Source organism: Salmo salar, chromosome 19, assembly GCF_965601325.2.
Source record: "Salmo salar chromosome 19, fSalSal1, whole genome shotgun sequence".
NCBI classification, from domain to species: Eukaryota; Metazoa; Chordata; class Actinopteri; order Salmoniformes; family Salmonidae; genus Salmo; species Salmo salar.
The window spans coordinates 87,382,501-87,407,545 of NC_138309.1; the positions used below are offsets into that span (position 1 = coordinate 87,382,501).

Here is a 25,045-nt window from a genome sequence, read left to right on the forward strand (position 1 = left end):
AATGTGATTGAGTGTGTTCTGTTTAGAAGGTAAATGTGATTGAGTGTGTTCTGTTTAGAAGGTCAATGTGATTGTTCTGTTTAGAAGGTCAATGTGATTGAGTGTGTTCTGTTTAGAAGGTAAATGTGATTGAGTGTGTTCTGTTTAGAAGGTCAATGTGATTGAGTGTGTTCTGTTTAGAAGGTAAATGTGATTGAGTGTGTTCTGTTTAGAAGGTCAATGTGATTGAGTGTGTTCTGTTTAGAAGGTAAATGTGATTGAGTGTGTTCTGTTTAGAAGGTAAATGTGATTGAGTGTGTTCTGTTTAGAAGGTAAATGTGATTGAGTGTGTTCTGTTTAGAAGGTAAATGTGATTGTTCTGTTTAGAAGGTCAATGTGATTGAGTGTGTTCTGTTTAGAAGGTAAATGTGATTGAGTGTGTTCTGTTTAGAAGGTCAATGTGATTGTTCTGTTTAGAAGGTAAATGTGATTGAGTGTGTTCTGTTTAGAAGGTAAATGTGATTGAGTGTGTTCTGTTTAGAAGGTAAATGTGATTGAGTGTGTTCTGTTTAGAAGGTCAATGTGATTGTTCTGTTTAGAAGGTAAATGTGATTGAGTGTGTTCTGTTTAGAAGGTAAATGTGATTGAGTGTGTTCTGTTTAGAAGGTCAATGTGATTGAGTGTGTTCTGTTTAGAAGGTAAATGTGATTGAGTGTGTTCTGTTTAGAAGGTCAATGTGATTGTTCTGTTTAGAAGGTAAATGTGATTGAGTGTGTTCTGTTTAGAAGGTAAATGTGATTGAGTGTGTTCTGTTTAGAAGGTCAATGTGATTGTTCTGTTTAGAAGGTAAATGTGATTGAGTGTGTTCTGTTTAGAAGGTCAATGTGATTGTTCTGTTTAGAAGGTAAATGTGATTGAGTGTGTTCTGTTTAGAAGGTAAATGTGATTGAGCGTGTTCTGTTTAGAAGGTAAATGTGATTGAGTGTGTTCTGTTTAGAAGGTAAATGTGATTGAGTGTGTTCTGTTTAGAAGGTCAATGTGATTGAGTGTGTTCTGTTTAGAAGGTCAATGTGATTGAGTGTGTTCTGTTTAGAAGGTCAATGTGATTGAGTGTGTTCTGTTTAGAAGGTCAATGTGATTGTTCTGTTTAGAAGGTAAATGTGATTGAGTGTGTTCTGTTTAGAAGGTAAATGTGATTGAGTGTGTTCTGTTTAGAAGGTCAATGTGATTGAGTGTGTTCTGTTTAGAAGGTAAATGTGATTGAGTGTGTTCTGTTTAGAAGGTCAATGTGATTGAGTGTGTTCTGTTTAGAAGGTAAATGTGATTGAGTGTGTTCTGTTTAGAAGGTCAATGTGATTGTTCTGTTTAGAAGGTCAATGTGATTGAGTGTGTTCTGTTTAGAAGGTAAATGTGATTGAGTGTGTTCTGTTTAGAAGGTAAATGTGATTGAGTGTGTTCTGTTTAGAAGGTCAATGTGATTGTTCTGTTTAGAAGGTCAATGTGATTGAGTGTGTTCTGTTTAGAAGGTAAATGTGATTGAGTGTGTTCTGTTTAGAAGGTAAATGTGATTGAGTGTGTTCTGTTTAGAAGGTAAATGTGATTGAGTGTGTTCTGTTTAGAAGGTAAATGTGATTGAGTGTGTTCTGTTTAGAAGGTCAATGTGATTGAGTGTGTTCTGTTTAGAAGGTAAATGTGATTGAGTGTGTTCTGTTTGGTAAAAAGAGACAAGTGGATGTTTTAGTAAATCTAAGAAGGACACTAAAACACTGTGGCCAGAAACATAAACCTTACATATATTAAATCCGAACGTAAATGTACAATCTGCCTAACGTAGACATCTAATATAATCTCCTTTACAAACTGTCAATAATATGAAGCATCCACTCAATGAGACAGTCTGTCATCTCAGTTACAATCTAACTTTGTTGTACTATCCGTGAGGGGATCAAACAATTGACTGTCCTGTTTTCCCTAAACCTAACCTTAACCCTAAACCTAACCTTAACCCTAAACCTAACCTTAACCCTAAACCTAACCTTAAACCTAACCTTAACCTGAAACCGAACCTTAACCCTAAACCTAACCTTAACCCTAAACCTAACCTTAACCCAAAACCTAACCTTAACCCTAAACCTAACCTTAACCTGAAACCGAACCTTAACCCTAAACCTAACTTCAACCCTAAACCTAACCTTAAACCTAACCTTAACCCTAAACCTAACCTGAACCCTAAACCTAACCTTAAACCTAACTTTAACCCTAAACCTAACCTCTAAACCCAACTCTAACCCTAACCCCAACCCCTAATTTTCCTTGCCTGAATTTTCCTTGTAAAACCACACACACACACACACACACACACACACGCACACACACACACAAATCACACACACACGCACACACACACGCGAACTCTCTAAGCAGAACATGATGTGTGTGATGGGGCTTGGCCGGGCCTCAGTGCTCTCTCAGGTTACACACAGGAAGGCTGAGAGCTAAAGAACAATAACAAAGTGTTTTGTCTGGAGCCCAGAGCAGGTTAGGATCTGGTGTGTTTAATGTTACTGTGGAACACCAGGTTAGGATCTGGTGTGTTTAATGTTACTGTGGAACACCAGGTTAGGATCTGGTGTGTTTAATGTTACTGAGGAACACCAGGTTAGGATCTGGTGTGTTTAATGTTACTGAGGAACAGCAGGTTAGGATCTGGTGTGTTTAATGTTACTGAGGAACACCAGGTTAGGATCTGGTGTGTTTAATGTTACTGAGGAACAGCAGGTTAGGATCTGGTGTGTTTAATGTTACTGAGGAACACCAGGTTAGGATCTGGTGTGTTTAATGTTACTGTGGAACACCAGGTTAGGATCTGGTGTGTTTAATGTTACTGAGGAACACCAGGTTAGGATCTGGTGTGTTTAATGTTACTGTGGAACACCAGGTTAGGATCTGGTGTGTTTAATGTTACTGTGGAACACCAGGTTAGGATCTGGTGTGTTTAATGTTACTGAGGAACAGCAGGTTAGGATCTGGTGTGTTTAATGTTACTGAGGAACAGCAGGTTAGGATCTGGTGTGTTTAATGTTACTGAGGAACAGCAGGTTAGGATCTGGTGTGTTTAATGTTACTGAGGAACAGCAGGTTAGGATCTGGTGTGTTTAATGTTACTGATGAACACCAGGTTAGGATCTGGTGTGTTTAATGTTACTGTGGAACACCAGGTTAGGATCTGGTGTGTTTAATGTTACTGTGGAACACCAGGTTAGGATCTGGTGTGTTTAATGTTACTGAGGAACAGCAGGTTAGGATCTGGTGTGTTTAATGTTACTGAGGAACACCAGGTTAGGATCTGGTGTGTTTAATGTTACTGAGGAACACCAGGTTAGGATCTGGTGTGTTTAACCTCTATGGGCTAGGTGGGACGCAAGCATCAACAGCAGGTGCATTTCAAGAGCGGCAAATTTGAATCCAAATAAATGTCAAAATTCAAATTTTTCAAACATACAACTATTTTACACCCTTTGAAAGATAAACATCTCCTTAATCTAACCACGTTTTACGATTTCAAAAAGGTTTTACGGCGAAAGCATAAATTTAGAGTATGTTAGGACAGTACATTTACAAGAGTTGTGTGTAATGTTGTGCCAATTCAAAGACAGGCGTCACCAAAACCATAAAATCAGCTAAAATTATGCACTAACCTTTTACAATCTCCAACAGATGACACTCCTAGGACATTGTGTTAGACAATGCATGCATTTTTAGTTCTATCAAGTTCATATTTATATCCAAAAACAGCGTTTTACTGTGGCGTTGATGTTCAGGAAATCGTTTCCCTCCAATAACCGGCATTCAAGTCAGCACCACAAATTAAATAATTAAAATTAGAAAACATTGGTAAAATATTATATTGTCATTTAAAGAATTATAGATTTACATCTGTTGAACGCAATCAACTTGCCAGATTTAAAAATAACCTTACTGGGAAATCACACTTTGCAATAATCTGAGCACTGCGCCCAGAAAAATACGCGTTGCGATACAGACTAGCCGCCATGTTGGGGAGATCTAAAATCGAAAATACTATGTAAATAATCCATTACCTTTGATTCTCTTCATCAGATGTCACTTCCAGGTATCACAGGTCCATAACGAATGTAGTTTTGTTCAAAAAAGCTCATCATTTATGTCCAAAAATCTCTGTCTTGTTAGCACATGATCTAAGCCCGCCGGACTTCACTTCATGAACGAGGGGAAAAAATATATTTACGTTCGTTCAAACATGTCAAACGTTGTATAGCATAAATCATTAGGGCCTTTTTTAACCAGAACATGAATAATATTCAAGGTGGACGAATGCATTCTCTTTTAGAACGTATTGGAACGAGGGTACCCAACATGAACTCGCGCGCCAGGTGTCTAATGGGCCATCATCGTTCCATGGCTCTTGTTCGGTCAGATCTCCCTCCAGAAGACTCAAAACACTTTGTAAAGGCTGGTGACATCTAGTGGAAGCAATAGGAAGTGCCAAAATATTCCTCAGCCCCTGTGTTTTTCAATGGCATAGGTTTAAAGGTAATACAACACATCAGGTATCCACTTCCTGTCAGAATCTGTATCAGGGTTTTGCCTGCCAAATGAGTTCTGTTATACTCACAGACACCATTCAAACAGTTTTAGAAACTTTAGGGTGTTTTCTATCCATATATAATAAGTATATGCATATTCTAGTTACTGGGTAGGATTAGTAACCAGATTAAATCGGGTACATTTTTTTATCCAGCCGTGCAAATACTGCCCCCTAGCCCTAACAGGTTAATGTTACTGTGGAACACCAGGTTAGGATCTGGTGTGTTTAATGTTACTGAGGAACACCAGGTTAGGATCTGGTGTGTCCATACATGTTTAATCATGGAAGACTTGTTGGACCATGAATGACAACACATTCAGGAGAGAGAGGTGCTCAAAGATGACCCGTCCCCCCCACTCTACCATGAGACATGTCTTCAACACTGGAAAGATGACCCGTCAGTCAGCCATCCATCCATCCATCCAGTCAGCCAGCCAGCCATCCATCCATCCATCCAGTCAGCCAGCCAGCCAGCCAGCCATCCATCCAGTCAGCCAGCCAGCCAGCCAGCCAGCCAGCCATCCAGTCAGTCAGTCAGCCAACTATCCAGTCAGCCAGCCAGCCATCCAGTCAGTCAGCCAGCCATCCAGTCAGTCAGCCAACTATCCAGTCAGCCATCCATCCAGTCAGCCAGCCATCCAGTCAGTCAGCCAGCCATCCAGTCAGTCAGCCAGCCAGCCAGCCATCCAGTCAGCCATCCATCCATCCATCCAGTCAGCCAGCCAGCCAGCCAGTCAGCCAGCCAGCCATCCAGTCAGTCAGTCAGCCAACTATCCAGTCAGCCAGCCAGCCATCCAGTCAGTCAGCCAGCCATCCAGTCAGTCAGCCAACTATCCAGTCAGCCAGCCATCCAGTCAGTGAGCCAGCCATCCAGTCAGTCAGTCAGCCAACTATCCAGTCAGCCATCCATCCAGTCAGTCAGTCAGTCAGCCAGCCATCCAGTCAGTCAGCCAACTATCCAGTCAGCCAGCCATCCAGTCAGTCAGCCAGCCAGCCATCCAGTCAGCCAGCCATCCAGTCAGTCAGCCAGCCAGCCATCCAGTCAGCCAGCCATCCAGTCAGTCAGTCAGCCAGCCATCCAGTCAGTCAGTCATCCAGTCAGTCAGTCAGTCAGTCAGTCAGCCAGCCAGTCAGTCAGCCATCCAGTCAGTCAGTCAGTCATCCAGTCAGTCAGCCAGTCAGCCATCCAATCAGTCAGTCAGTCAGCCAGTCAGTCAGTCAGTCATCCAGTCAGTCAGCCAGTCAGCCAGTCATCCAGTCAGTCAGCCAGTCAGCCATCCAGTCAGTCAGCCAGTCAGCCATCCAGTCAGTCAGTCAGCCAGCCAGTCAGTCAGTCAGCCATCCAGTCAGTCAGCCAGCCAGTGATTGAAATCATATGGATGCAGCCTTCCAGAACCAGGCATGTGGAGTTATACTGTAGAATGAACAGTCTCTGTGGCTCTGCTATCTGGGATTAGGGCTGTGGTATGCATGGCAGATCTGAGGGCCTAGATTAACACACACACACACACACATGGTACAGGGTATAAGGAGCAGCCCTTCAGCCCTTTCCATGTGTCAGTCTACTGCTATATCAGAGTCTCAGCCAACCATCTCTAACAGACAAAACACACCCACTGTTACCCTCCTTCTGCCTACCTGTCTGTCTGTCTGTCTGTCTGTCTGTCTGTCTGTCTGTCTGTCTGTCTGTCTGTCTGTCTGTCTGTCTGTCTGTCTGTCTGTCTGTCTGTCTGTACTGTACTGTCTGTGTGTGTCTGTGTGTGTGTGTGTACTGTCTGTGTGTGTCTGTACTGTCTGTGTGTGTGTGTGTGTGTGAGTGTGTACTGTCTGAGTGTGTGTGTACTGTCTGAGTGTGTGTGTGTGTGTGTACAGTCTGTGTGTGTTTGTGAACATGTACTGTTTAGATGTGTGTATGTGTGTGTGTGTGTGTGTGTGTGTGTGTGTGTGTGTGTGTGTGTGTGTGTGTGTGTGTGTGTATGTGTGTGTGTGTGTGCGTGTGTGCGTGTGCGTGCGTGCGTGTATGTGTGTGTGTGCGTGCACTAGAAGCATACTGCATCCCTACCTGGAAGCCCTGTATGCGAGCCAGGTACTCTAGCTGCTGTGAGGGCTGGACAGAGCTCTTCCCCTTCAGGCCCACGTTCTCCCCGGACCTCCCGTCTCCAGACCCGTTCATCAACAGCTCCCTCGCCATGGCTGCCGTGGCGACGGCGGGGGGGCTGGAAGATACAAAACGGATTAACTGTAAAGTCCCCAGATAGAAAACGATCTTAGAAACACAGTGTTTAAACACTCAACAATAATACGGCGCATTGTTCATGTCATACACTTAGTAAACATCTCGTTCAGAAACATAGATATTACACATTCTGCCCATGGTAACTAACCCAGATCAGTTCTCCTTATAGCTGTTTAGGTATCTGGTAGACATGGTAACTAACCCAGATCAGTTCTCCTTATAGCTGTTTAGGTATCTGGTAGACATGGTAACTAACCCAGATCAGTTCTCCTTATAGCTGTTTAGGTATCTGGTAGACATGGTAACTAACCCAGATCAGTTCTCCTTATAGCTGTTTAGGTATCTGGTAGACATGGTAACTAACCCAGATCAGTTCTCCTTATAGCTGTTTAGGTATCTGGTAGACATGGTAACTAACCCCAGATCAGTTCTCCTTATAGCTGTTTAGGTATCTGGTAGACATGGTAACTAACCCAGATCAGTTCTCCTTATAGCTGTTTAGGTATCTGGTAGACATGGTAACTAACCCAGATCAGTTCTCCTTATAGCTGTTTAGGTATCTGGTAGACATGGTAACTAACCCAGATCAGTTCTCCTTATAGCTGTTTAGGTATCTGGTAGACATGGTAACTAACCCCAGATCAGTTCTCCTTATAGCTGTTTAGGTATCTGGTAGACATGGTAACTAACCCAGATCAGTTCTCCTAGCTGTTTAGGTATCTGGTAGACATGGTAACTCACCCAGATCAGTTCTCCTTATAGCTGTTTAGGTATCTGGTAGACATGGTAACTAACCCAGATCAGTTCTCCTTATAGCTGTTTAGGTATCTGGTAGACATGGTAACTAACCCAGATCAGTTCTCCTTATAGCTGTTTAGGTATCTGGTAGACATGGTAACTAACCCAGATCAGTTCTCCTAGCTGTTTAGGTATCTGGTAGACATGGTAACTAACCCAGATCAGTTCTCCTTATAGCTGTTTAGGTATCTGGTAGACATGGTAACTAACCCAGATCAGTTCTCCTTATAGCTGTTTAGGTATCTGGTAGACATGGTAACTAACCCAGATCAGTTCTTCTTATAGCTGTTTAGGTATCTGGTAGACATGGTAACTAACCCAGATCAGTTCTCCTTATAGCTGTTTAGGTATCTGGTAGACATGGTAACTAACCCAGATCAGTTCTCCTTATAGCTGTTTAGGTATCTGGTAGACATGGTAACTAACCCAGATCAGTTCTCCTTATAGCTGTTTAGGTATCTGGTAGACATGGTAACTAACCCAGATCAGTTCTCCTTATAGCTGTTTAGGTATCTGGTAGACATGGTAACTAACCCAGATCAGTTCTCCTTATAGCTGTTTAGGTATCTGGTAGACATGGTAACTAACCCAGATCAGTTCTCCTAGCTGTTTAGGTATCTGGTAGACATGGTAACTAACCCAGATCAGTTCTCCTTATAGCTGTTTAGGTATCTGGTAGACATGGTAACTAACCCAGATCAGTTCTCCTTATAGCTGTTTAGGTATCTGGAAGACATGGTAACTAACCCAGATCAGTTCTCCTTATAGCTGTTTAGGTATCTGGTAGACATGGTAACTAACCCAGATCAGTTCTCCTTATAGCTGTTTAGGTATCTGGTAGACATGGTAACTAACCCCAGATCAGTTCTCCTTATAGCTGTTTAGGTATCTGGTAGACATGGTAACTAACCCAGATCAGTTCTCCTTATAGCTGTTTAGGTATCTGGTAGACATGGTAACTAACCCAGATCAGTTCTCCTTATAGCTGTTTAGGTATCTGGTAGACATGGTAACTAACCCCAGATCAGTTCTCCTTATAGCTGTTTAGGTATCTGGTAGACATGGTAACTAACCCAGATCAGTTCTCCTTATAGCTGTTTAGGTATCTGGTAGACATGGTAACTAACCCAGATCAGTTCTCCTTATAGCTGTTTAGGTATCTGGTAGACATGGTAACTAACCCCAGATCAGTTCTCCTTATAGCTGTTTAGGTATCTGGTAGACATGGTAACTAACCCAGATCAGTTCTCCTTATAGCTGTTTAGGTATCTGGTAGACATGGTAACTAACCCAGATCAGTTCTCCTTATAGCTGTTTAGGTATCTGGTAGACATGGGAATGAAGGGGTGATTCTACCTGTAGTAGGGGGTGTGTCCAGGGGACAGGGGGACGACCAGGGGGTCAGATAGTTTGGGGGTCAGGTAGTTAACGGGGGTCCCCTGTTTCCTGCTCGCCTCCATCTCTTGATAGACGTCTGGGGAGAGGTGGAGCAGACCCTTCTGGGCTGGAAGAGGAGAGGAGGAGGAAGAGGAAGGTAGGGGAGGAGAAGAGGGGAGAAAGAGGGTCATTATATCTCACATCGTTACCTGGTACACAGTACCAGAGGAGTCTATCGTTTTGATAAGTATGTGTGAGAGAGCGAGAGAGAGCGAGAGCGAGAGAGAGAGAGAGAGAGAGAGAGAGAGAGAGAGAGAGAGAGAGAGAGAGAGAGAGAGAGAGACCGAGAGAGAGAGAGAGAGAGAGAGAGAGAGAATGGGTATCCTTCCTCTGAGGATAGGATAGGGCTCCCCGTGGCTCAGTTGGTAGAGCATGGTGTTTGCAACACCAGGTTTGTGGGTTTGATTCCCACGGGGGGGCCAGTACAAAAAAAAAAAATGTATGAAATGTATGCATTCACTACTGTAAGTCGCTCTGGATAAGAGCGTCTGCTAAATGACTAAAATGTAAATGTAAAATGACAGTTTCACGTTTCAACTTTGAGGACAGTTTCACGTTTCAACTCTGAGGACAGTTTCATGTTGTCTGGCAGATCCTGCTCTATACAGGCCTTGTGCAGGGAAACACACGCACACACACACACACTTATCAAAACCACTGTTAACAGCCTGCCAGGTGTAATTGCATTGAGAAAAGACTGGTGTGTCATGACAGTCAGACTACAACACAGCTAATCTCTACACAGACTACAACACAGCTAATCTCTACACAGACTACAACACAGCTAATCTCTACACAGACTAGAACACTGCGATTCTCTTCACAGACTACAACACAGTTGATCACTACAACACAGCTAATCTCTATACAGACTACAACACAGCTAATCTCTACACAGACTACAACACAGCTAATCTCTACACAGACTACAACACAGCTAATCTCTACACAGACTACAACACAGCTAATATCTACACAGACTACAACACAGCTGATCTCTACACAGACTACAACACAGCTAATCTCTACACAGACTACAACACAGCTAATCTCTACACAGACTACAACACAGCTAATCTCTACACAGACTACAACACAGCTAATATCTACACAGACTACAACACAGTTGATCTCTACACAGACTACAACACAGTTGATCACTACAACACAGCTAATCTCTACACAGACTACAACACAGCTAATCTCTACACAGACTACAGATGCTACAACACAGCTAATCTCTGACAGACTACAGACAGCTAATCTCTCGTTGGCTGACTACGTAACATTAATGGTATTATAAAGTCTGTCAAGACTCTGGGATGCGACCCCCCTACCCCCCCCCCATATTGAGCAACAGAAGTTCCAGTGTTGGGTTTTCCGTCACCGCTAATTTTGGCATATCAGGATTGGGTGGTGGGAACTTCCTGAAACGATCCCAAGAGGAACGTTTCTGGTAAAGGACGGGTGGGTGGGGGCCTTCTGATTAGAGGAGTGGAGACCTGGCTAGTCTCGTTAGTACATTTTCTAACACGTCTCCCCCCCAGAGTTTAATCGAGCATCTGACGTTATCACGCAAGATTTTAGCTCTGGTTGTCCGAGTTTACATTACAGCCAACGGTACTGACTGTCTGGGACTAGGAATGGGACGAAGCTATCCAGGTTTAGGCTGGGTCTCCACTGTCTGAAGGCACTACACACTATCCAACACAGATTTAGGAGTTTAAATTGGAGTGGTATGTGTGTGTGTGTGTGTGTGTGTGTGTGTGTTGTCTGGGGATGGATGAGATGAGTCGATGTATAAACCATTGTCTAGCCAAGGTCAGCACTAGAGCCAGGAAGAGAAGAGCAGATGTGTGTGTGTGGGGAAGAACAGCTGTGAGGTTACCGCATGACTGACATCCCACTTCCTGTTCCTGTTAACACGGGCCCCGCGCGCACCCCACCCGCCTCCACCCAGTACCCTGAACCTTAGACACTGTTACTAGCCAGCCTCCACCCAGTACCCTGAACCTTAGACACTGTTACTAGCCAGCCTCCACCCAGTACCCTGAACCTTAGACACTGTTACTAGCCAGCCTCCACCCAGTACCTTAGACGCTGTTACTAGCCAGCCTCCACCCAGTACCTTAGACACTGTTACTGGCCAGCCTCCACCCAGTACCCTGAACCTTAGACACTGTTACTAGCCAGCCTCCACCCTGAACCTTAGACACTGTTACTAGCCAGCCTCCACCCAGTACCTTAGACACTGTTACTGGCCAGCCTCCACCCAGTACCTTAGACACTGTTACTAGCCAGCCTCCACCCAGTACCTTAGACACTGTTACTAGCCAGCCTCCACCCAGTACCCTGAACCTTAGACACTGTTACTAGCCAGCCTCCACCCTGAACCTTAGACACTGTTACTAGCCAGCCTCCACCCAGTTCCCTGAACCTTAGACACTGTTACTAGCCAGCCTCCACCTAGTACCTTAGACACTGTTACTGTAGCCTAGTGGTTAGAGGGGGAGGCAGGTAGCCTAGTGGTTAGAGGGGGAGGCAGGTAGCCTAGTGGTTAGAGGGGAGAGGCAGGTAGCCTAGTGGTTAGAGGTGGAGGCAGGTAGCCTAGTGGTTAGAGGGGGAGGCAGGTAGCCTAGTGGTTAGAGGGGGGAGGCAGGTAGCCTAGTGGTTAGAGGGGGAGGCAGGTAGCCTAGTGGTTAGAGGGGGAGGCAGGTAGCCTAGTGGTTAGAGGGGGGAGGCAGGTAGCCTAGTGGTTAGAGGGGGATGCAGGTAGCCTAGTGGTTAGAGCGCTGGACTAGTTAAATAAAGGATAAATTAAAAACGATATAACTACTGTCTATACACACCATCCTATATAACTACTGTCTATATACACCATCCTGTATAACTACTGTCTATACACACCATCCTATATAACTACTGTCTATACTGTCTATACACACCATCCTATATAACTACTGTCTATACTGTCTATACACACCATCCTATATAACTACTGTCTATACACATATAGTGTCAAGAAAAAGTATGTGAACCCTTTGGACTTACCAAGATTTCTGCATAAATTGGTCATACCATTTGATCTGATCTTCATCTAAGTCACAACAACAGACGAACACAGTGTGTTTAAACTAATAACACACAAATTATCGTATTTGTCTTGTCTATATTGAATACATTATTTAAACATTCACAGTGTAGGTTGGAAAAAGTATGTGAACCCCAAGGCTAATGACTTTTTCCGAAAGCTAATTGGATTCAGGACTCAGCAAACCTGGAGTCCAATCAATGAGACGAGATTGGAGATGTTGGTTAGAGCTGCCCTGATCTATAAAAAACAGTCACAAAATCTGAGTTGTCTATTCACAAGAAGCATTGCCTGATGTGAACCATGCCTCGAACAAAAGAGATCTCAGAAGACCTAAGATTAAGAATTGTTGACTTGCATAAAGCTGGAAAGGGTTACAAAAGTATCTCTAAAAGCCTTGATGTTCATCAGTCCACGGTAGGACAAATTGTCTATAAATGGAGAAAGTTCAGCACTGTTGCTACTCTGTCTAGGAGTGTCCGTCCTGCAAAGATGACTGCAAGAGCAAAGCACAGAATGCTCAACGAGGTTGAGAAGAATCCTAGAGTGTCAGCTAAAGACTTACAGAAATCTCTGGAACATGCTAACATCTCTGTTGACGAGTCTACGACACGTAAAACACTAAACAAGAATGGTGTTCATGGGAGGACACCACGGAAGAAGCCACTGCTGTCCAAAAAAAACATTGCTGCACGTCTGAAGTTCGCAAAATAGCATCTGGATGTTCCACAGTGCTTCTGGCAAAATATTCTGAGGACAGATTAAACTAAAGTTGAGTTGTTTGGAAGGAAAACACAACACTATGTGTGGAGAAAAAAAGGCACAGCACACCAACATCAAAACCTCATCCCAACTGTAAAATATGTTGGAGGGAGCATCATGGTTTGGTGCTGCTTTGCTGCCTCACGGCCTGGACAGCTTGCTATCATTGACGGAAAAATGAATTCCCATGAATATCAAGACATTTTGCAGGAGAATGTAAGGCTATGTGTCCGCCAATTGAAGCTCAACAGAAGTTGGGTGATGCAACAGGACAACGACCCAAAACACAGAAGTAAATCAACAACAGAATGGCTTCAACAGAAGAAAATACTCCTTCTGGAGTGGCCCAGTCAGAGTCCTGACCTCAACCTGATTGAGATGCTGTGACATGACCTCAAAAGAGCAGTTCACAACAGACATCCCAAGAATATTGCTGAACTGAGACAGTTTTGTAAAGAGGAATGGTCCAAAATTCCTCCTGACTGTTGTGCAGGTCTGATCCGCAACTACAGAAAAGTATATATATATATACAGTATATGTATGTGGTGGTGTGTATAGACAGTATGGACAGTCTATACTGTGTGTGAGTGTGTGTGTGTGTGTGTGTGTGTGTGTGTGTGTGTGTGTGTGTGTGTATATATATATATATATATATATATATATATATATATATATATATATATATATATATATATATATATATATATATATATATATATAGTTCTAGTAGGATTTCCCTGACATTTTCTTAGTTGCATCTCAGAGCAAAAGCCATGGTCCGCAGAGAGCTTCCAAAGCATCAGAGGGATCTCGTTGTTGAAAGATATCACAGTCAGGAGAAGGGTACAAAAATAATTTCCAAAACATTACATATACCATGGAACACAGTGAAGACAGTCATCATCAAGTGGAGAAAATATGGCACCACAGAGAGACATTACCAAGAATTGGACGTCCCTCCAAAATGTATGAAAAGACGAGAAGAAAACTGGTCAGGGAGGCTTCCAAGAAGCCTACAGCAACATTAAAGGAACTGCAGGAATTTCTGGCAAGTACTGGCTGTGTGCTACATGTGACAACAATCTCCTGTATTCTTCATATGAATGGGCTATGGGGTAGGGTGGCAAGACAGAAAGAAGCCTTTTCTTACAATGAAAAACATCCAAGCCCGGCTGAAGTATGCAAAAACAAACATCAAGTCCCCCAAAAGCACGCGGGAAAATGTGTTATGGTCTGATGAAACCAAGGTTGAACTTTTTGGCCATAATTCCAAAAAGGTATGTTTGGCGCAAAAACAACACTGCACATCACCCAAAGAACACCATCCCCACAGTGAAGCATGGTGGTGGCGGCATCATGCTTTGGGGCTGTTTTTCTTCAGCTGGAACCGGGGCCTTAGTCAGGGTGGAGGGAATTATGAACAGTTCCAAATACCAGGCAATGTTTGGCACAAAACCTTCAGGCGTCCGTTTAGAAAGCTGAAGATGTGTAACGCCCTGTTCTTTATTTTGGTTAGGCCAGGGTGTTACATTGGGTGGGCGTTCTATGTTCGTTTTCTAGGTTTTTTGTATTTCTTTGTTTTGGGCCGTGTGTGGCTCCCAATCAGGCACAGCTGAAGTTCGTTGTTGCTGATTGTGAGTCACACATAAGGAGCATGTTTTTCCTTTGGGTTTTGTGGGTAATTGTTTCTGTTTAGTGTTTTGCACCTGACAGGACTGTTTTATTGTTTTGTTTTGTATTATGTTCTTGCTGTTATTAAATTAAATGATGAACACTAACTCCGCTGCGCCTTGGTCTACTCTCTCTCCCGACAGCCGTTACAAGATGAAGAGGAAGTTCACCTTTCAGCACGACAACGACCCAAAGCACACATCCAAATCCACGAAAGCATGGCTTCACCAGAAGAAGATGAACGTTTTGGAATGGCCCAGCCAGAGCCCAGACCTGAATCCAATTGAACATCTCTGGGGTGATCTGAAGAGGGCTGTGCACAGGAGATGTCCTCGCAATCTGACAGATTTGGAGCACTTTTGCAAAGAAGAGTGGATAAATATTGCCACATCAAGATGTGCCATGCCAATAGACTCCTACCCAAAAAGACTGAGTGCTGTAATAAAATCAAAAGGTGCTTCAACAAAGTATTAGTTTAAGGGTGTGCACACTTATGCAACCAGGTTATTGTGAGTTTTTAATTTTTAATTTTTCCCCTTCAAAGATTTCAGTTTGTTTTTCAATTGAATTGTTCACTTTATAGGTCACATTAAAGGTGGAAAAAGTTCTGACATGATTTATCTTTGTCTCATTATTTTACATCACACACACTGGCATTTTAACAGGGGTGTGTAGACTTTTTAAATCCACTGTATGTATGTGGTGGTGTGTATAGACAGTATATATACAGTATATGTATGTGGTGGTGTGTATAGACAGTATATGGGAAGACAGACATCACTTATTAAATGTCAACTACAAAGTAGCAACAATCCCGTGGGTTTTTTGTTTTGCAAACTATAGCATCACGTGCACTACATAGAACACTGCTAGGTGCACACTGGAATTAAAGGGTAACTACACCCAATAATGTACATTTCTCACTTTTTCCCCAGACCTCAAAAATGGTCACCTGATGTGGTTGTGGAGAAAACGGAGTAAATTGTATTTGGGAAATGAATACATATACATATCATGACCGTGTCAGTCACTAGATCATAACCCAATCGATTCTGGAGCGGCGCCTGAATTTCTCGTGGAAGAAGGATGTCGCATCCCTCCAGTAGAGTTCCAGACATTTCTAGAATCTATTCCAAGGTGCATTGAAGCTGTTCTGGCTCGTGGTGGCCCAACGCCCTACTAAACAAATGTGGAATTGTTTTAAAATGGTCAGAACATAGTATGGCAAAAAAAATGATCTAGTAGTCTGTTCTTTCGACCAATCGATTGCTTGACATTATAAAAATCACATTTTTCCATATATAGACCCTATGTGTTTGAATCAAATCAACTATATTCACTGAGCTAATCTGATGCATTAAGCACACTGTTTGATAAAAATAATTAAGACACACAAATGACTCAAGAGGGAGCCAGAGATCAAGATAAACTAACCAGAAGAGAAAAACCATGTTCCCAACCCTCCGTCTTGTCACAGTATCCAATGAAGGTGGCGCCCCTCCTCGGTCGGGCGGCGCTCGGCGGTCGTCGTCGCTGGTCTACTAGCTGCCACCGATCTATGTTTCTGTGTCTTTTGGTTTTGTCTGTCTGATCCGCACCTGTTTCGTGTCTGTCATGAGTGGGGGGTTATTTAGTGTGTATTTTCAGTTCAGGATTTCGTGCGGGATTGTTTTATGTCAACTCTGGACAGTTGTGAGTGAGTGCTGCGCTCCGTGCGTCTTTTGTTTTGGGAACGTGTTTTCCCGAGTTGAATTTATGTGCGCCCTGTGCCTTTCGGCTTCTTGTGTTGTTACCGGATTTTCTATTAAAACCCACTATTACTCCGGACCTCTGTCTCCTGCACCTGACTCTGCCTCTCTACTGATCCTGGTAATCGTGACACGTCTTCCCGCTGTGGCTGACCTTCGCAGATTCTGCTGTTACGCTCCTGAAGTTGACGGAAATAGGCTAAACCAGTCGAGTGCCAATTTATCTTACCGTTTCTCCCGATCTGTTTGCAAGTTTAATTTCATTTATAATAACGTCTTCGTATCTCACAATCATTGTCATGTGGTTCATGTAGACGACAACGATACAAATCTAAAAGTAACTTCTCTAGCCATGTCACGTCCTGACCAGTAAAAAGGGGTTGTTTGTTATTGTAGTTTGGTCAGGGCGTGGCAGGGGGTGTTTGTTTAGTGTGTTTCGTTTTTTTGGGGGGGGCAATGTTCTATGTTAGTATATTTCTATGTCTGTGTCTATTTAGTCTATTTCTATGTTCAGGGTTTTTGGGTTTGGCCTTCAATTAGAAGCAGCTGTTCTTCGTTGCTTCTAATTGGAGGTCATATTTAAGTAGGGGGTTTTTGTCACTGTGTTGGTGGGTAGTTGTTCCGTGTATAGTGTGTTGCCTTCGTCGGTGTTTGTTATTTTGTTCAGTGTTCAAGTTTCCTTCTCAATAAATGAAGATGAGTATATACATTCCCGCTGCATTTTGGTCTAATCCGACGAACGTTACAAGCCATTGCAGACTATGGAAAAATAGACTACATAAATCCAACAAATAAAAACATTGCAGCCTCATTGCAGGTAGAAAATAGAAATAAAAATAAATATCCTATAAATCACATTGGCTACACATGGCCTGCCTGCAACAAACTTGAAACATTGTATCAACTTGGATCCGTACGTAGCATGACATTTTGTCCCTTTCGCGGCGAGCGGTAATGGAAAGGGAGACGGCTAGAAATATGTTTTCAAATACATTGATGAACTATTGTCATTTTCAATGGATGTAAAAAACAGACTTTGTTTATTTGCTGTTTGAGGTGAAGAAAAAAATGACTTTGAGAAGCTCCATAGGTCATTAGTGGTGGTGAGTTAAACCTGTTGGGGCTAGGGGGCAGTATTTGCACGGCCAGATAAAAAACGTACCCGATTTAATCATGGTTACTAGTCCTGTCCAGAAACTAGAATATGAATATAATTAGTAGATTTGGATAGAAAACACTCTAAAGTTTCTAAAACTGTTTGAATGGTGTCTGTGAGTATAACAGAACTCATATGGCAGGACAAAACCTGAGAAGATTCCATACAGGAAGTGCCCTGTCTGACAATTTGTTGTCCTTCTGTTGCATCTCTATCGAAAATACAGCATCTGTGCTGTAACATGACACTTTCTAAGGCTCCCATTGGCTCTCTAAAGCCGCCAGAAAGTGGAATGGGGTGTCTGCTGTCTCTGGGCAAAGTACAACAGCTCTGTTTGTGAGTGGTCAGCTTGGGGACAGTGACACTGAGATGCGCGTTCATGAGAATTCTCAATTTTTTTCTTTCAGCCTTTGAATGAATACAACGTTTCCCGGTTGGAATATTATCGCTATTTTACGAGAAAAATAGCATAAAAATTGATTTTAAACAGAGTTTGACATGCTTCTAAGTACGGTAATGGAATATTTTGAATTTTTTTGTCACGAAATGCGCTCGCGCGTCACCCTTCGGATAGTGACCTGAACGCACGAACAAAACAGAGCTATTTGAATATATCTATGGATTATTTGGAACCAAAACAACATTTGTTGTTGAAGTAGAAGTCCTGGGAGTGCATTCTGACGAAGAACACAAAGGTAATCCAATTTTTCTTATAGTAATTCTGAGTTTAGTGAGTCCCAAACTTGGTGAGTGTCAAAATAGCTAGCCGTGATGGCTGAGCTATGTACTCAGAATATTGCAAAATGTGCTTTCGCCGAAAAGCTATTTTAAAATCTGACACCGCGATTGCATAAAGGAGTTCTGTATCTATAATTCTTAAAATAATTGTTATGTATTTTGTGAACGTTTATCATGAGTAATTTAGTAAATTCACCAGAAGTTTTTGGTGGGTATGCTAGTTCTGAACATCACATGCTAATGTAAAAAGCTGTTTTATTTATATAAATATGAACTTGATTGAACAAAACATGCATGCATTGTATAACATAATGTCCTAGGAGTGTCATCTGATGAAGATCATCAAAGGTTAGTGCTGCATTTAGCTGTGGTTTTGGTTTTTGTGACATATATGCTTGCTTTGAAAATGGCTGTGTGATTATTTTTGGCAGGGTACTCTCCTGACATAATCTAATGTTTTGCTTTCGCTGTAAAGCCTTTTTGAAATCGGACAATGTGGTTAGATTAACGAGTCTTGTCTTTAAAATGGTGTAAAATAGTCATATGTTTGAGAAATTGAAGTTATTGCATTTTTGAGGTATTTGTACCTTGCGCCACGCGATTCCACTGGCTGTTGACTAGGTGGGACGCTTAGCCCATAGAAGTTAAGCCAATCAGATACACTATCAGATCCCCTAATTGAGCACATTTATAGGCCCTACATGTGCGTGATCAGGTACGTGTCCTTACTGAACATTGACAGGAGAGCCCCAAACAAAAGACATTAATAAATTGACAAAACTCACAAATGGAAGGAAATAAACCAAAAGTAGTTTCTTACATGTGTATCATAGATTGTGAGCTCTACAAACGTGTCCACTCCAACAATGAGAACAGGAAACGAGTATAATAATAACACATTAAAATAAATTACTGTAACCAAACAAACATTATAGACTACAAATTATGGGAATTAATGGTAAATGTACTATTGTTTATACACTAAGTGTAAAAAAAAAAAACATTAAGAACACCTGCTCTTTCCATGACATAGACTGACCAGGTGAATCCAGCTGAAAGCTACGATCCCTTATTGATGCCACTTGTTAAATCCACTTCATATCAGTGTAGATGAAGGGGAGGAGACAGGTTAAAGAAGGGTTTTTAAGCCTTGAGACAATTGAGACATGGATTGTGTATGTGTGACCATTCAGAGGGTGAATGGGAAAGACTAAATATTTAAGTGCCTTTGAACGGGGTTTGGTAGTAGCTTGCCAGACACATCGGTTTGAGTGTGTCAAGAACTGCAACGTTGCTGGGTTTTTCATGCTCAACAGTTTCCCGTGTGCATCAAGAATGGTCCACCACCTAAATGACGTCCAGCCAACTTGACACAACTGTGGAAAGCATTGGAGTCAACATGGGCCAGCATCCCTGTGGAACGCTTTCGACACCTTGTTGAGTCAGTGCCCCGACGAACTGAGTCTTTTCTGAGAGCAAAAGGGGGGGTGCAACTCAATATTAAGGTGTTCTTGGATTAACCCACTGAGACAGGCGCAAATCAGACAGGTGACCCAGCACCCCCTGAAATGGATCAGTCCACTGAGACAGGCGCAAATCAGACAGGTGACCCAGCACCCCCTGAAATGGATTTGTCCACTGAGACCGGTTTCTTGTGTGCCATGAAAAAAATATATGTATCTGCGACTGCTCAACAACAACAAAATCTCAGTCGACCAACAGCCTATCGACCAATAGCCTATCGACCAAACAATCGACCAATAGCCTATCGACCAACAGTCAATCGACCAATAGCCTATCGACCAAACAATCAACCAACAGCCTATCGACCAATGAGGTCAGCCCTATACCATAGGTGAGTGGTCACCAACCTTTTCTCAGTCAAGATCACTTCCTGAGTCGAAAAGCAAGCTAAGATCTACAGCTCAAATTAGTATTTGTTTTACATTAACCTGACACACAAAGAGTTTTGTAGGAATGAGGTTTGGGCAGTAGGCCTAATAGATTATCACAGCATATTGGTTTATATGATTGGCCTGCCAATATTGTTAATCAGACCATATTATATTTCAAAACTCGAGCTTTGATGACAAATTAGATCAGTTGGTTTAGCACTTGCGGAGCTCTATGATGAATTTAAATAATTAGCTTTGTTATTTTACTGGACTGACGGTACCTGCATCTGATGGTCAATGAGGTCAAATCACGACGTCAGTGATCTTCAGGTCGAAAGGTCAGAGCTCTAGAAAGATGGACGAGTTTCCGACTTGGAATTCCGAGTTGGTTGACCGTTCAAAACGATTTTTTCCAACCGCCTCTCACGGTCCCTGCTCACGCCTTCTTTTCCTCCGGTGAGACTGACCAGAGAAAGTGAAATATTCCTGAAAAAAGTAAATTGACACGACGAGCTGCTAATAAGAATAAAACGCAAGGCTGTCGATACTTGGCTACTGATTCATTGCAGCTGCAGTCCGAACGGAAGTAGGGAGAAGCGCGTTTTGTTATAGTGTTGAATTAAAAACATTGACAGCGCTGAATATAAACTTAGTAGGTGCACTCGATTTAGTCAGATTTGCCGGTCCGCCGTGTAGGTGGAGTTTGTCTCATGGGAATACTCTGCTACCAGGTACGCAGGACTTTTGAATCAAGTGCACCTTCCGTCAACAGCTCAACAAGATTTAAAAAAAGGAGTGCAAGCCTTTATCGTTCGTTGGCTTTTCTACAGAAATATTTGGTGATCGACTAGGAATGCCTTGATTGCGATCGACCGGTTGGCGACCACTGCCATAGATCATTTTGCGATCTGATTTTTGAATTTTTGGACCCACGTAGGTATATCATTTTTTAAATGTTTTATTAATACATTGATTGTAGCCTAAAACTGCTATAGCCCATAGAAACGCATTGAATAGCATGTTCAGAAATGTCAAAACCAACAGTAAAATAAAATATGATAAGGAATAAGGTTTGAAGTGAGATCTATATCAGTGAGATCTATATCAGTGAGATCTATAACAGTGAGATCTATATCAGTGAGATCTATATCATATCAGTGAGATCTATATCAGTGAGATCTATAACAGTGAAATCTATATCAGTGAGATCTATATCATATCAGTGAGATCTATATCAGTGAAATCTATATCAGTGAGATCTATATCATATCAGTGAGATCTATATCAGTGAGATCTATAACAGTGAGATCTATATCAGTGAGATCTATATCAGTGAGATCTATAACAGTGAGATCTATATCAGTGAGATCTATAACAGTGAGATCTATATCAGTGAGATCTTTATCAGTGAGATCTATAACAGTGAGATCTATAACAGTGAGATCTATAACAGTGAGATCTATAACAGTGAGATCTATATCAGTGAGATCTATAACAGTGAGATCTATAACACCTGAAGAATAACACATATTGAACCCCTTTTATTTTGTTGGCGCAAAACTACTTCCATTCAGTTTTTAAACCGGTACATTCAGACAAGTCCCATGACACTTGTGGCGGCCGTAGAGCAAAACAGAGAACCACAACCTGAGAGGCTTCTCTTTCCATAGTGGGGTCATATTAGTTTGAGAGGCTTCTCTTTCCATAGTGGGGTCATATTAGTTTGAGAGGCTTCTCTTTCCATAGTGGGGTCATATTAGTTTGAGAGGCTTCTCTTTCCATAGTGGGGTCATATTAGTTTGAGAGGCTTCTCTTTCCATAGTGGGGTCATATTAGTTTGAGAGGCTTCTCTTTCCATAGTGGGGTCATATTAGTTTGAGAGGCTTCTCTTTCCATAGTGGGGTCATATTAGTTTTGTAAACCAAACCATTCGGACGCTACAGACAACAGTTGGCATATCGGCGGTATTTCAGACTCAGATTCGGAAGGCCGGACATGAGACACAGCATATATACAACAACATAAAATAAAGATATCTCTAAACAGACATATTTTGACACACTTTATGTTTCCATCCTACGGCGAGACTCTTCAGTACGGGACATTCTACTGCCAATGTTTGTCTATGGAGATCGCATGGCTGTGTGCTCGATTTTATACACCTGTCAGCAACGGGTGTGGCTGAAATAGCCCAATCCACTAATTTGTAGGGGTGTCCACATACTTTTGTAAATATAGTGTACATATACATTAAGTATACAATAATATACACTTATACACGTCAGGTAGCCTAGTGGTTAGAGCGTTGGACTAGTAACCGATAGGTTGCAAGATCGAATCCCCGAGCTGACAAGGTAAGAGAGTTCTCCTATGGGGACAGCCGAAGCCGAACCCTTTTTGGAACCATTTCCAAAATGGTTTATGACCTATTTCACATAGAGAGCTAACTACACTGTGATAAAACTGTTTTTAGACAGCGATCAGAGATCAATAACTCAGCCTGGTCAGCCATATTCCTCCTGGTCACATGTCAACCTTCTAGAATCCCTCTGTTCCCTTATTAGCATACAGTGGGGGGAATAAAGTATTTGATCCCCTGCTGATTTTGTACGTTTGCCCACTGACAAAGAAATGATCAGTCTATAATTTTAATGGTAGGTTTATTTGAACAGTGAGAGACAGAATAACAACAACAAAAAATCCAGAAAAACGCATGTCAAAAAATGATTAGCAGTTTACCCATGAGCCTCTGGGAGCTAGGATAGAGGTGAGAACTCAGGAGAAGGTGTGTGTGTGTGTGTGTGAGTGTGTGTGTGTGTGTGTGTGTGTGTGTGAAGGGATGAGGGTTGTGTGTGTGTGTGTGTGTTTTTGTGAAGGGTTGTGCGTCTGTGTGTGTGTGTAGGGTTGAGGGCTGTGTGTGTGTGTGTGTGAAGGGTTGTGCACACACACACACAGCCAGCTGTATCTTCTTGGATGAGTAATAAATCAGGTTTACGCCAGTCATCATCATCATCATCAGTTGGTGTTGTGTGGCTCGGGGAGTTTACAGAGCAACACAACACTACGACTGAGAGAGAGAGAAGGGCCGGGTTCCCAGAGCCAACTGTGGGGATAATTAACACTAAATAATAAAGACTGCATTTCCCAGGGGGCCATTCAGCACCAGGCTTAGCCAATAAGGTTCAACTCCCTCAGCACCAATGATACGCAGCGGTTCAACTCCCTCAGCACCAATGATACGATACAGTGTGTGTGAGAGAGAGAGAATGTGTGTGTGTGTGTGTGTGTGTGTGTGTGTGTGTGTTGACCTAATCTAACCCTAACGTCACCACAGAAAGACAACAGTTATGATCTCCCATTGAGAACCATTCATCCAGTTCAACTCCATGACCAAAACGTTTTCATGTACCGAATAAAAATCTAAATTTCAATGTGTTTCCATCACATTTTCAATTCTAACGATAGTTTTGTCACAAAAACTGTTGTGTTGAATAGAAAATGTGTCTCCTCTGGTAATGGCACCTGCTCTCTAGCCAACAGCTCCCAGATACGGTGGACAGGCTAGCCTACATAATGAGATTATAGCTCCCAGATACGGTGGACAGGCTAGCCTACATAATGAGATTATAGCTCCCAGATACGGTGGACAGGCTAGCCTACATAATGAGATTATAGCTCCCAGATACGGTGGACAGGCTAGCCTACATAATGAGATTATAGCTCCCAGATACGGTGGACAGGCTAGCCTACATAATGAGATTATAGCCAACAGCTCACAGATATGGTGGGCAGGCTAGCCTACATAATGAGATTATAGCTCCCAGATACGGTGGAAAGGCTAGCCTACATAATGAGATTAAAGCTCCCAGATACGGTGGGCAGGCTAGCCTACATAATGAGATTATAGCTCCCAGATACGGTGGGCAGGCTAGCCTACATAATGAGATTATAGCCCCCAGATACGGTGGACAGGCTAGCCTACATAATGAGATTATAGCTCCCAGATACGGTGGACAGGCTAGCCTACATAATGAGATTATAGCTCCCAGATACGGTGGACAGGCTAGCCTACATAATGAGATTATAGCTCCCAGATACGGTGGGCAGGCTAGCCTACATAATGAGATTATAGCTCCCAGATACGGTGGACAGGCTAGCCTACATAATGAGATTATAGCTCCCAGATACGGTGGGCAGGCTAGCCTACATAATGTGATTATAGCTCCCAGATACGGTGGACAGGCTAGCCTACATAATGAGATTATAGCTCCCAGATACAGTGGACAGGCTAGCCTAGATAATGAGATTATAGCTCCCAGATACAGTGGACAGGCTAGCCTACATAATGAGATTATAGCGCCCAGATACGGTGGACAGGCTAGCCTACATAATGAGATTATAGCTAACAGCTCCCAGATATGGTGGGCAGGCTAGCCTACATAATGAGATTATAGCTCCCAGATACGGTGGGCAGGCTAGCCTACATAATGAGATTATAGCTCCCAGATACGGTGGGCAGGCTAGCCTACATAATGAGATTATAGCTCCCAGATACGGTGGACAGGCTAGCCTACATAATGAGATTATAGCTCCCAGATACGGTGGGCAGGCTAGCCTAAATAATGAGATTATAGCTCCCAGATACGGTGGACAGGCTAGCCTACATAATGAGATTATAGCTCCCAGATACGGTGGACAGGCTAGCCTACATAATGAGATTATAGCTCCCAGATACGGTGGACAGGCTAGCCTACATAATTAGATTACGGCTCCCAGATACGGTGGACAGGCTAGCCTACATAATGAGATTATAGCTCCCAGATACGGTGGACAGGCTAGCCTACATAATGAGATTATAGCTCCCAGATACGGTGGACAGGCTAGCCTACATAATGAGATTATAGCT

At 42.6% G+C, this 25,045-nt stretch overlaps 1 protein-coding gene across 1 annotated transcript in view; it reads right to left on the reverse strand.

Annotated features, from left to right (window-relative positions):
* Positions 1-25,045, reverse strand: part of stau2 (staufen double-stranded RNA binding protein 2) — a 334,020-nt gene that overhangs the window by 145,868 nt on the left and 163,107 nt on the right. Inside the window, exons 12-13 of the mRNA XM_082966023.1 lie at positions 8,997-9,144; positions 6,669-6,822 (exon numbers count right to left, since the gene is read on the reverse strand). Of these exons, the coding sequence (XP_082822149.1) occupies positions 6,669-6,822; positions 8,997-9,144 (302 nt within the window). The remainder of the gene's footprint in view (positions 1-6,668; positions 6,823-8,996; positions 9,145-25,045) is intronic.